Source organism: Ammodytes marinus (assembly GCF_949987685.1).
Source record: "Ammodytes marinus genome assembly, chromosome: 10".
NCBI classification, from domain to species: Eukaryota; Metazoa; Chordata; class Actinopteri; order Uranoscopiformes; family Ammodytidae; genus Ammodytes; species Ammodytes marinus.
Window position 1 is genome coordinate 23,230,592 of NC_137214.1, and position 13,599 is coordinate 23,244,190.

Below are 13,599 nucleotides of genomic sequence, written 5' to 3' on the forward strand. Positions count from 1 at the left end.
CTGGAAATTTTCTGAAATTTCCCGCTACTGGAAGGAAGGTAACCAATCACAACGGAGTGGGGTTTGCAGCAGGGGGGGAGGGGCGGAGAAGCTCAAAGCAGTGTGTAGAGAGCAGAGAGAGACTGCTGTGCTCGCTAGGAAGAGTGTCCCGAAAATCTACATAGTTTTTTGTGATGTGATTTGTGTCAGGTTACTCTATAGCAGTTTTTAACAAGAAATGAAGACCAGAAAAGTAGTATAATAGGATCTCTTTAAAGATTGAGACAAATAATGTCCAGAATCCCACTTTAAGATGAAGTGTTCCTTTTATCTGACCAGTTGGGAGTGGCAATAATACCTGCTATTAAAGTTCCCTCAACACATCTAGCATTATCTAGAGTGCCTCTGCACTAGCTTCACTCTCCTATTGTAGCCTACACTCACCCACTCAGAGGTCGTGCTTCTCAGCGAACAGGTTGGAGTGTCACTTTTGTTCTGATTTCCTCTCTAATGTGGTGCAGAAGCAAAGCCCAAGTAAATTCAACTACCAAAAAAGCAACCAAAATGTACATACACGCAACAGGATTTGCCACGTTCCGCTACCTTCACCTTAGTGAAGTTGCTTCATGGTAAACAACGGTGCCATTTATTACTTTTTCACACAATCTGGATTCCGTGCCAAAAGGGGTTTATTAATTCAAGTGCAATGCTTGATCCACTGCGAATGTTTGGTTCCTTCAATAAGCTATCATCATTATACAATTGTACATATTTATCATCTCAGTATGTGTATGAATTAGTAGTCCCCAGTAGGTCTGCTTAGGTTGCAGAGGTTAATGGGTTTCACTGTTTGTTTTGTTGATTCAAATTTCTTCATGTATTTGCTTAAACTCTATGGGCATCATAAACGAGGAAGTGGGAGAAAATTAAAGCCCAATCACCATCATCAAGTGTCTATGTGGCGGTTAACATGAGCTACAGAGCGTCACCACTTCCCCTTGGCAACCACATAAATCTGACTTCAGCCACTGTCTCTTTGACCCTGTCCATCGAGCCGTAAGCAATCCTTAGAGGTTATTTCTGTTCCCAGATATTTTGGTATCCAGAGGAGGTCTTGTTTTTCTAAGGATGGATGCTTGTGCAATGAGAACTCCATGCTGCCTGCATCTTAAACATTTCTCTCTTTTATAGTATCTTACTGTACATGCACGACCCACAACTGGTATATGGGCAAAACTATTCGTCCCACAATACCAATAGTGGGTTTACACAATAACATCATCCATATAGTCTGGATGTATAACAGTCTTCTCACAGCTCAGAGATTACATACACCTTTCATCTTTTGTCGGATACGGTTTGCGGAAAAAACATGTCATATAGAACCAGATTCTGAAAGAGTCGTTCCTTACTTTGTTCAAACCTCGATGCTTCCTTTATTGTTCCTTTTAATGATCAACAAAGAAGCAGGACAGACACAGGGGCCCGTTGCCAAACCCCAATCTGTCAGGCCATCCAGAATGTGAAGTTTGTGAAGTATGCAAAAAGAAAAAAACACTGAAATATGTCTCTTGTGCGGGTTTTTTTTTACGTTTCATCCTTATGTGCCTCAAAGTATAAAGCACAGGCATCTCGAAAAGCCTTCTCTGTGGCAGCATCACAGTTTGAGTTGTAGTTGTTGTGATCAACAGATAGGTGCCGCACGTGTGATATGCTAATGTGTGCCGCATCCTTTATTAGACTGAGCTGCTTGTCTGTATTTATCAGAAAATTGGATGTTACTGCGCATGGAAAATAATCATGAGAAGGTTTGAACGTGTTCATGAAAACGGGGATGACAGAAATGAAACAACAACCAGATGGTGTTGAGTTTTTCTACGGCAATAAATGCTGCCGCTTCCCCCATGGCTGTGTCACACTTTTTTTCACACGTCCTATTACAGCACCGCCCCCGAAAAATAAATTGCAAAGTTTGGCTAAATTTAAAAGAGTCACAAATAGTAAAGCAAACTTGTGTCGTTCTGTCTCATTTACCCCCTGTCTGACAAGAGCTTAATCAATTTGCCAAAAGGGGTTTGGTGTCACAATCCTATTAGCTCTTTAAGGCTGTGAAGTGTTTTTGTTATCGACTTTGATATGCTACTTTACAATGTGTTCACATCAAAGTACCATAACCTGCAATCCTATCTGTTTTTGTCCCCACATATCATTTTTTTCTTCTCCCCACTGAAGTTGTGAGTTGGCAGGGAGGCACCTAGTTTTATCTCCTTGCAATTTCTCAATCCAAACTGAATTATTCAGTCTTGTATTCCGCCACTTTTTGACATTTGAGATTTATGGCCCACATGGGTTTTTTGGGCGAGGAATGCAGTTCGATATCCTCTGTCGGCATGAAGATGAATCCAAATATCACTGTTTGCCTTCATTTCTGCTCCAGTATCGATTCTTTAATGCTGTAAACCTTGACTAATGTCTTCACCCAACATGCCAGGCAGCAAGCGGTGGTCCTCTCTGCAGCTGCACAGCGGCCGTTTAACTGCAGACATTTTTTGCTATCGCTCCGTGCTGTGACTCCAGCTTCATTTTTATACACCACTTCCAACATCTGACGACTTTTTCCTCTCATCGTTTGTGGCAAAAGAAGATCCGAGCAAAAAAAGCTGTCTCCCTCCTCTCTCTTTGCCTCCACTCCAGAGCCTGTCAGGCCAGATAAGGCAAATTGCTGGTGTCTGTGCTTTAGCCGTGTCCCCATTCCCCTTCTTTCTTCATTACAAGTGGATATGTCTCTCCCTCAATCTGCGGCTTGTCTTTATCTAGGGTACATAGCTGAGTTTGATTGGACACAGTCAGAGTTCAGGAACCCCCAGTATCTACTTACTGTACAGCTCATGCACATGGCTGCATTTGAAGCAGTGAGAGGTCTGCTGAAGCACTTTTAGCCTCTATCATGGTGGATGTTTGGGAGACTGGGTGGTATCTTTAGAGAATGACACAGTGCAAAGGAGAACAAAAGAAGGACAGGGTGCAATTAAGACACACTCTCCTCCCTTACCAGCCTCTGTACTCTCTCTGTGTCACCAAGGTGACATTGCTCAGGGCGCTCCAGTTTTTTTCTTCTTTTTTTTATTATCAGGTAGGGAGGCTCGGCCTAGCATTTGTGCCATTAATCATCTGGGAAGCTGTGATCTTGGCATTAAAGCATTCCCCCCCTCCACTACATGACTCAAATTAGCCGTTTATCAGTGGAAATTATTACCTTTTGTGATAATATTAATAAAAGGAATCAATTGAAAAAATCAGTCATCATAGATTGAATACGATTGTAGCCTAGCTATTTGGGACAATGTAGTGAGGAATTATTAGTTCTACATTCAGGAGCTAGGCAGAGTCTGTGAATAAAGCATAGAGACAGCAATTTACTGTCCTTGCTCGAATAATTCTAAAATGACTCCTCTTCTTGTTTTTCTTGTTTTTTTCAGATTTTCAGATTTATTTTGTATGATTGAAAATGGCCTTCATGGTTGGTCCAGAGAGCCGCACACATTCACTGTATTAATATTTTGGTAATGTCCATGTTATTCACAGAGTCCTAACTGTGAGTGTTTAGTAGTTTTGTAAAAAGCTGTGCAACATGCAGTTACATTACAAATGGGCTGTGTGCTCGCTAGATGGATCGGCATTGGCGTGATCTTGGAGCAAAAAGAGTTAACAGATTTTCAGACTTGCAATAAAGCCCTTTCTCACTGTGCCGAGCGAAGGAGGGATTTTTCTCTTTGACTGACTTCTACCCAACCTCCAACACGCCTCCACACATTCCACTACTGCTAATCAATGAGCAGACTTGTCCTTAAAGGTTGAGCCATTCATCTGCTACACTTAAAACTCGACTTTAAGTTTCCTCTGCAAAATATGTCGTGGGGGCACTACTTATATCTCTGCAGAGAAAAACGGAACTGCCAAACTGTATGCTTTCTATTTCTGTTCATGTCACATTACTGTTGCTGTATCTTTTTTTTTTCTTTAAATACAGTTTAGTTTAGTTTTAAATATTTCACCCAAACCATAAAAACAGAGTGAAAGAAAAAGTAACAATATATTTATAAACACATTGAATGACTCCAAAAGCCATTTTAGTGTGGGCATTGTAGGAGTTATACCCATCTTCGGCCTAGGGCGCTGGATTGTCAGAAGCCAAATTCCCATCAGTGCAGCACTCCAGCTGAGATATCACAAGCTTGATCCCTGCAACAATCATCAGCAGTAATGTATCATGACCATGTGCCCTTGAGGGAAGAAATCGGAAGCTTAATCTGCTCACTCACTCAAAGTTGAATCACATAAGAGCAGCAGAAGTAGAAGTTGTGTGTGAGGGAAAAGTGAAAGAGTATACGTGTCCGTACGGTGTGTGCTGTGATCGTGGGGGTTTATTTGATGATTGATTAATGTATTTAATCCATGCCATTACACTGTCTAATGGGCTATGGTAGGACTTGTGTGTACAGTAAATCCTGATGGAAGAGTAAATAGAGAAGACTGTGGCAGCTTGCCAAATATGTCTTGGCATTAATTATATATATTATTTAGCTGAACTTCAGTCAGACTGCTGTACTGTTGCAACTGATCGATGTCCTTCACACTGCATTAAAGACGTAGTGTGTAACTTATGCTGCCCCTATGAGGAATTCTAAGATATGTCAACAACAATGTCGGTGTATCTACGTGAGGTTAGCCTTTCGGTGATTGCACATGGATTGTATTCCTTCCACTGTATGTCCAGGTTTTTTCTTAGCAGTAAAATCAACAACTGAAACATTTTGTAGGTGCTTTGGTCGAGAAATACAGAGAGAGTTTTGTGGAGCTGATGGGCTTAATCAACTTTCTGTCAACTCCTTTGGCGACGGCTTGAATGTAACAGACGGTCATTTATATGGAAAAGTTACACACTATAGCTTTATGCTTCTGGATATTAGAAAAGCCTTTTTGTCTTCTTTTCTGAAAGTGGTAAGCAGCTATTACACAAACAGACATTACAATGTCCGTCACATTACAAAGCATTTATTTTGTGTTATGTGTAGCTTTGTTTCCAGGTGCAGCGTCAACCCTTCAGCTTAGTGATGGTTTTCATCCACACTGTGCGTCTCATTCACTGAAGCAGACACACGGAATCGCAGTTCAATTAAAGGCCCAAGGTCGCACATCACGCATAGAGCCGTCACCCTATTTGTCTTTGTTAGAGGCTCATGTATTATGCTCTCGGATACAAAAGACGGATTGGTCAGATCGTCCCGTCAGGACCCGCGCCTTCATTTGAATTTGCCCTTCAATCAATTAAATCAATGAAAGGAACTAATCAGAGAAAGGACAAGCAGCATGGCTCGCACGCTCCATTTCACACACATACATCGAGGAGTTACGATGGCCTACGGGATAACGCTGTGGGGTAGACCGACATTTTGTGACCATTCAGTGGTGCCACAGATTCATTAATTAGGACAGAGGAAAAGTCTGAATTCAAACCAAGTTGTGGAAAAGTGAATAATTAAGGGCTTTCAGCATGCACTCCTTCCCTTTGATGTGTCTTTCCCCCCTTTGAAGAGAGCCCTATATTATCAGTACTACCCCCTCAAAAAAAGGCCAGTTATATCTGGTCCTTGTTAAAATATTAATCAGTAGTGACTCGCTAAATTTGGTGAATCCTCAGTGGAAATTGTAATACCCCATTATTGCGGGGAAGGCACAATGAACTGTGTTTGTGTTTACCACCTCTCTGCGACATGGGGAAAAGGCAGCCCCCCCCCACCCCCCCGTCAAGTTAAAAGAACATAATTTAACATAAAATTTACTCCAGCTTTTTGGAAGGTTTTCAGGAACCCACTGAAGCGGTTGTACTGTATAATAAAGGGACTGAAGTGTTAGGGTACATCATTTGGATTGATGGTGAGTTGGTTGTCTGCATGCCGCCACCTCTCACTGAACAACTGTATTTAAATCAGATCATTCTTCGGATATTTACCCATAATAGCATAAACAAAAAAAGTTAAACCATCATTTCTTTTTTTATGAAAAACATATTTCTCATGTCTCCTGAGGGCAGGCTTAAAAGGCCTTCCACGCCTGAAATATAACTGACTGTCTGATGGATACAGAATCTACAATACTTTGAAGGTTTAAATTTTATGTTTCAGTTATGTATGGAAAGAGTGTTGGTTTATGGTTCAGTAAAAGTTATTACCAGAGCGTAATTAAACAAACTTAAATAGAGTAATACAAAAAAAACACTTAATTTTTGTTCTGTCTAGTTACTATAGATACAAAGGAATGTATAGTCAGTTTATCTTTGTTTCCAACTTTGTGAAATGGTCTGAGTCAGCTGCTGTAAACTTGTGGGTATACAGAACTAAAGTGAAATCAATGAAATTCTAGCCTATTAAGCTAAGTTAGCTAAGTACATTTTACTTTGCTCATTTCATAGCAATTATTTATGCAATATTTAACAGGTTAAATGAATTAACCTCACAGTTGAATAGATAAATACTATTCATTTCAATAAGCAATGCTTTTCATCCATATCTTTCTTGGACAGAGAAGCTCAGTTTTTTTCTGAAAATGCGTTCACTCGCTCTTTTAACTGGTCTAGAGCTTCTGGACCAGTTCACTGTTAAATAAGGATCTAGAACCAGAAGGAGGTTAACCTAGCTCAGAATAAAGACTGGGAGCAGACTAGATATTCATTTTCCTCTGTCTAATGCCACAACTTTTCATTTTTGTGTCTGTTTGTGTTCGGATTAAACAAGCAAGACACTGTTATTTAGCTAGACATTATTTTTAACAGGCTAGCTTTTCCCTCTCACTTCTTATTCGGTATGCAAAGCTCAGCTCATCACCTCTTAGCTCCGGGTCTGTATTTAACACAGAGACGTGCAAGTGTTACTAATATACTCATCTAACACTTCCAGCAAGCTGCTGTCAATTGATTGTGTGTATTTTCCTTCTCTAGTGTATTTCATAGTGTCTGGCCAGGTCGCTCTTTGTAAGAGATGCATCTCTGGAGACTTCCTGGTCAAATAACAGCTAAATAATGTGTGTCCAGTATCTGCTACAAGTGACAAACACCAATTATGCTTTAACGTTTTTTGCAAATAACCGCTGTGTTATTTCCCAGGAATTCTTTACAAAGGCAGCGGGGAGAACCAATTCATCTCTCTCCAGCCCCCTGTGATCTCCACTGTCATGGGGAACGGCCGGCGCAGAAGCATCTCGTGCCCCAGCTGTAACGGCCAGGCTCTGGGCAACAAGCTGCTGGCACCGGTGGCTCTGGCATGGGGCATCGACGGAAGTTTGTATGTCGGGGATTTCAACTACATCCGACGCATTTACCCATCCGGCAATGTCACAAGTATCATGGAGCTCAGGTAAGATCAAGCTCTCGTTCAGGGGGGCACGTTACGCCCAGTTTTGATGATTTTAAAGAAAACACCTGGTGAATTTTTTTTTTATATTATACCCTTTTTGTCTTTTCATCAAAAGCTACGAATTCCAAAATTCAGGTGTTAAACTTTTGAATTTGTATGAAATCAGGTTGAGATTATAACAGATGATACTTCATTCATAATTTCCAACTCCAGTTCACCAATAACATACACCAACATGCAGCCCACTGTACCTGACCTCTAAAAACTTGCAAAATACGTGAAGTCCCCACTGTGGGGAGGGACGCTAAAATGGCACAGGGAACAGACTTACAGTCACACTCGTCCTTCCCCTATCCATATAAATTTAAATCTTTTCCCTATCCATTTCTATAATTAGGAAAAACATCCTGTCGTCAGCGTGTAATTGGGATGAGTAACGCCCTCATGCCAAGTTGGTGTCTCTCAGCAATGCCTCTGATTCGGCCAGTTGGCTTATTTTTAAAGTGGCAGATGTTTATGAAATGTACATTGGGCAGCCATCCCCCTATTATACATACTTGAGAAACAAACAAGGACTTCCCTGAATGGACATAGGTCACCACACTGTTTGTCAGGTTTTTGTACAGCATATTGTTTGTAAGGTCGAGTCAAGATCCCAAGGATGGGTTTTGACCAAAAAGAGGTGGAATACGGAAAGTGATAACAAAAAAACACCTCAGGAACTTGCCGATGTGCATTTGCAATGATCATGTGGACCAGTGTGAATTGGAAGCAGGGTGCTGCTGTAAAGGAGCTTGCGTGCTCAGCAATTCTTTCCTGGATAAATAATGGTTTAAGAAATGATTTTTGACTCCAGACAACTGTTTTTCCTCTGTTTACAAAGAGAGGAACTCAAAACACTACTAGGAAGACTTGGTGTGTTAGCCAAATTAAATTTATTCTGACATAAATGACACACAGGGAATTTGATAAGTTCGGCTGAGATGGCAGATGATGAGCTGTGCAGATTTACACCAGTACAGTAGAAAAAGGGGAACGTTTCTTTGCATAATATACCTCAATATACAGTTTGCTTGCAACATATTTGCTGAATATGTATTTGACGTTAGAATTTTCCAAATATTTCAAGACCAAAGGGGTTATAGTTTCTGATGTGACATGATAATGCGTCCCAGTGCTCCATATAAAATTGTGGGAACCTCTTTCAACTGCTGTTAAGCGTTAAGTGTTTATTTAGATTCAGGAACGGTGGTACTGCAGGATGGAGCTTTATGAAGATGTGGAGTCCATATTTTCCTCTCTGTGTGGGTTGTAACTCCCGGCCACAGTCCCGCTACTCCAATGTACTGCCAAATAAATTGTCATTGCCCGTGACTTCCTCGAGTGGCTGTGTTGATTATTCAAAGGGATACTTTGACTTGTTGAGTCTCAGCAGTTTGTTTCATCCTCACTAGATACTGTGATGCAAAACAGGCTGTGCATTTCCTGCTAAATCTTTAAGTCCTTTTGTTAGTGCTTAACCCCTCAAGGTTCCAATTAGGACGAAAAGATTTTTAGCAAAAAAATCAAGACAAAACCATATGAAAACTGATCGGCAAATAACAACCTTGAACATTAGAAGGGAAAGTATCCCTCTTCGATGTACCAATCTCATTTTATGTTTCCCTCTTTTCCTGCTCCCTCCTGTACCCTGTAACAGAAATAAAGACTTTAGACACAGGTAGGTGCAATGTCTTAATGCATGCTTCTTTAGTATTCTTCATACATCACCCTCTGTATCATCCTCTGTATATGTCTAACTCTTTCCTTTACAGTCATCTTAATTACCACTGATTACCATGTGTAATTATAACAAACCAATTATGGCTTGATTACATCTTAATGAGCAGAAGAGGGCAGTCTGTCAACGTATGTGCCATGTGAATATTGATTAAATGTTGACAAATATACACTGCACTTATTTAAATATATAAGTTATATTTATATATATAATATTATTTTATAAGTATTTATAAGAAAAATATAAAAAAGGGAATGTCAAACAACACTGTTTAATGCAGTCTTATATAACAGAAACACGCTTCAATTAACAGTGCCATTATAAAGCTTATATTTACTGTCTGTGATGGTGTTAAGCAGATGCCCTTAACCAGAAGGGCTCACACAACTGCTTTGTAATCATGATGAAGACGGCAACATCAAATCAAGTCAAAGTCACATTGGCGGCAATTAGGTTTGTCTGAGTGATTAACTGGCCACAAGCACCAGAGGTGCTACTCAGTAAACTGGAGTAACTCTGTTAAACTGGTTGTCAAGGTGGTATCTCTGGTGTAGCAATGGGATTATATGATACTTACATATGACTTTTGCATGAATTTAAGATCTAAACTAATTTGCCTAATGAAGGCTGCAGCAGTTTCATCCGACATTAGTTTATTACAGAACGCACCGTCTCCCCTTTATCTACACTAGCTGCTCAGATCAGATGAGAGTAAAGCATATGTGGAGAGATTTTGCTTTACAGGTTTGGGTTTACCTGCAGGGCTGACAGTATACTCCATAGTCATATTCTATTCTGGCGGTATAGGCTAGAAACAAGGGTGGGGAGGGACTACAGGAAGCCAGGGAAGAGAGCAAAGCGTTGTTAAACAAAATATTAGGTCTGAGAGCCCATAATAAAGCATGAAAACGTAACGTATCTGTCAGAGCTCAAGCTTTACAAAGCTTTTTTTTATTGCATGGATGTTATATTGAAATGCATAATGCCGTACAGGTGTTTCCACCCCCTGAAGGGTTGACTGTAAAAGAAACGGTTACTAATGTATGTCTTGCTGGATTCTTTATAGGAACTTGATAGCAGCCCCCTATTTGGGGCATTTACTTTGAGTCATAATAGCTGTCAGCTTTTATGACTCCATCTTCATCATTGTACACAGACGTTTCATTGCCACATTTATTTTGCCGTCACATTATCCCACTTCTAAAGCCAACCGGTATTGACTGAGGTACCATTAAGCTGGAGTACAACCAGAGATGCCATGTTTACGACTGCACTGTACATCAAGTCATTTTTCATATTAACTGCATCTGTTTTTATCTCTCTAATGACACTTAAGCACCTGCTATGTATCAACCTTGCCTTAATAGTAAAGGTAAATTCAGAGTTTTTTTTAGTATTATGAATTTGTTTAAAAGGTGCCGTCACAGATAATGATATTTTAATTGGCTTTCCAAATACATTTCTGTTTGTGTAAATATCAGTTGTAAAAAGTTTGATTCCTCCTAATCCTTAAAACATTTGCTCTCTGATTCAAAAAGGGGACCTGTTACATCCATTATGAGACTAAAATGCAAATCAGCACAACATGATGCAATGACATTAGTTGTTACACTTTTAACACTGTTAAAATAGGCTAGTCATATCTGTTTTCATACGGCTTTTCCCACAGGGGAGTGATAACAAATGAAAGGATCTGGCACGCAAGTTATCATTACTGCTTTGTAAACTGGAAACCCGCTGAAATGGTATCCTGTTCAATTCTGTTGGACTTGTTCTCAGCATCCCTCTCTGTATTGTCCTCTTTTATTTATTTTTTTCATTCTTCATTGTGTCTGTTGTCTGTGATAATTATTCACAAAGTTTTTCAAAACATTAAAACTCACAACTTCCTTCTACAGTTCATTTTCCACATGAATGTACGCTGATAATAAGTTTAAGATAATAAGGTTTATATTTTAAGCTCCAACTGGACTGGGGGGAAAAAGAGTTACACTTAATTAGCTATTGACTCTGTGTGTGTACTAGAAAACAGCATCCTTAATGACGGTGTAAACGAGTAGAGCATAACCTGATTGAACATTGGCATTAAGTCTTAATGCAATTTAAAAAAATAATAGACCAAAGGTTCCCTGATGTCATTACACCTTAAACAATGTGTGATGCTACGCAGGACTTGTTTTAAGTCTTTAAACAATACAACCTTTCAGGATTCCTTAAATGTTCCTTCTAAAAAGCTTCAGTGCAAACTGAAAACAATCTTCTCTCTCAGGAGAGGGATGCTATAATGGAATCAACTCTCTATAATATTCTTGACTAAATGTTTTATTCAGTGCGTAAATTAGGCTAAATCTCATCAGGGGTCGGTAGGGGTCTAGCGTTGTTTGAGGTATTTTACAGATAATTGCATTAGATCACATCTTAGTGGTAAATTAGAACCATTGAAGCACCATTTGGCTACATTGAAAGAAAGGGATATATAAAGGTGGAGTCAGTGATTCTGTAGAATGCAGATGTCAAAATCCCTTTTTGTCAAAATCAGTGATGTCTCCTCATGATCCACTACCTTTCCATACTGTGTGTGTGCTGAATCAAATCCAGTGTTAATACACAGCCTAGGTCTTACACACAGTGCAGACAGGTAGAGGACCCTGAGGAGATTCACTGATTTTGGGAAAAGTGATTTTGACAAAAAGCGTTCTCCAGAATCGTTGACTCCACCTTTAAATACAAAAAAAATCCCCAGTGTCTGCAAACTCACAGGACAGTGTATACTCTATACGTTTATTGTCTTGAATGCAGTAACAACCCGGCACATCGCTATTACCTGGCAACCGATCCAGTGACTGGCCAGCTGTACGTGTCAGACACAAACTCCCGGAGGATCTACCGACCGAAAACATTAACGGGGACCAAAGATCTGCAGTCCAACGCAGAGGTGATAGCAGGGACTGGAGAACACTGTCTGCCCTTTGATGAGAACCACTGTGGTGATGGCGGCAAAGCTCCAGAGGCCTTTCTCACTGGACCCAAAGGTATGGTTTCACTAATGAGGAGGTTCTACCTCCAATGGAGTGGGAGGGACACAGTGATGAGGGTAGTGGCAACTGCTACATCTGAATTTATGTGCACCACCGGGGTCCGTGCCAACTCTCGGCCTAATGATTGTTATAAGGATAGATGTTGGTCATGTCTTGAAGTAAAAAAAGATGGGACTGTCAACTAAATGAATGCTTTGTTGTATGTACCCGCTGCTGCTGCCTATCAGAAAGTTGTTTTGAACTCTGGAAATATGATGCATAATTTGATTTTGAATAATTGGATATTCCGGCAAACATAATTTACAATTCATATTTGATTCTTCAAGATTTTTCCATCATTAATTTTATTTATTTTATTTTAGTATCAACATATATAGAGGTAGTAACAAAAACAATATCAAAGGCCTAAGCTTAGTGAAATAAATAATAATTTAAAAGTATATTAATAGATTAAAAAAAAAGATCAAATGAAAAGGAAAAAAGAGGGTGTACCCTTTTTTCCTTTTCTTTTTTTTATCTTTTTTCAACATGAAAAGACTCTCACAGAGTGAATATAAGAAATAAGAGAGTCAAAAATAAAGTGAAACACATGATGATCATTTCGAAAAAGAAAAGTGAAAACGCAAAGGTGAACAGCTCCTTTCCTACAAGAAGGGCTACTGTGAAAGTAACGTCCACAGGTCTTTAAAGCTAAACGGAACGCTTACCACTATGCACATGCAGTTGTCACACTCAAACATTACATGGCCGTTTGTGCCATTTGTGGTTGGATTGCTCACTTTTCCATAAAGTCTTCTGGATGAAAAGGCTAAAATGAATTGTTTTTGCAGTAGTCGTTGCCTGCTATGAATGCCAACTGCAACAGCTCAGCTTCAGCTGGGTGTAGCAAAGGCTTGAGTGAAGGCAATCTGAGGGAGCGACTCTAATGATGGAGTGGGTGGAAGCCGAGAGCAGAGAAGAAACAGCAGATGGCTCCTTTTTTTCTCATTCTTCTACCCTCAGACATTTGGTGAACTCTGCTCAAATGTGACACTTTTCATCTGTCTGCGAATCTCAGACTGTCAAATAGCCACTGTGGGCTCCCCCGGCTCGTCAATGTTTTAGCAGAAAGCAATCTTGTGCAGACCTAGCCACAGGTCAAACCAAACCACTCAACTCCCATATAAGCTTTTAAAGACGTAATTGAAAAATAAATCATACTCTTGGGGTAAAAGTCAAAGTTATGGCATATTCACAACATTTTAAGTCCTCCAGCATCTTAAGCACCTTCCACTATGTGCGTGAGATCAGCGAGCAATGTGGAAAAATAAAAATAGTCTTGCTGCATGTGTGTAGTTCGATTGAATTCCCATAGATGCTGGTCTCTATTAAGCCGCATGGTGACACAAGA

General features: G+C 39.9%; 1 protein-coding gene across 1 annotated transcript in view; it reads left to right on the top strand.

The window, feature by feature from the left end:
- LOC307256128 (teneurin-3) overlaps nucleotides 1-13,599 on the top strand; it is a 126,509-nt gene that overhangs the window by 100,351 nt on the left and 12,559 nt on the right. The window contains exons 17-19 of the mRNA XM_080035008.1: nucleotides 7,142-7,391; nucleotides 9,091-9,111; nucleotides 11,971-12,203. Of these exons, the coding sequence (XP_079891134.1) occupies nucleotides 7,142-7,391; nucleotides 9,091-9,111; nucleotides 11,971-12,203 (504 nt within the window). The remainder of the gene's footprint in view (nucleotides 1-7,141; nucleotides 7,392-9,090; nucleotides 9,112-11,970; nucleotides 12,204-13,599) is intronic.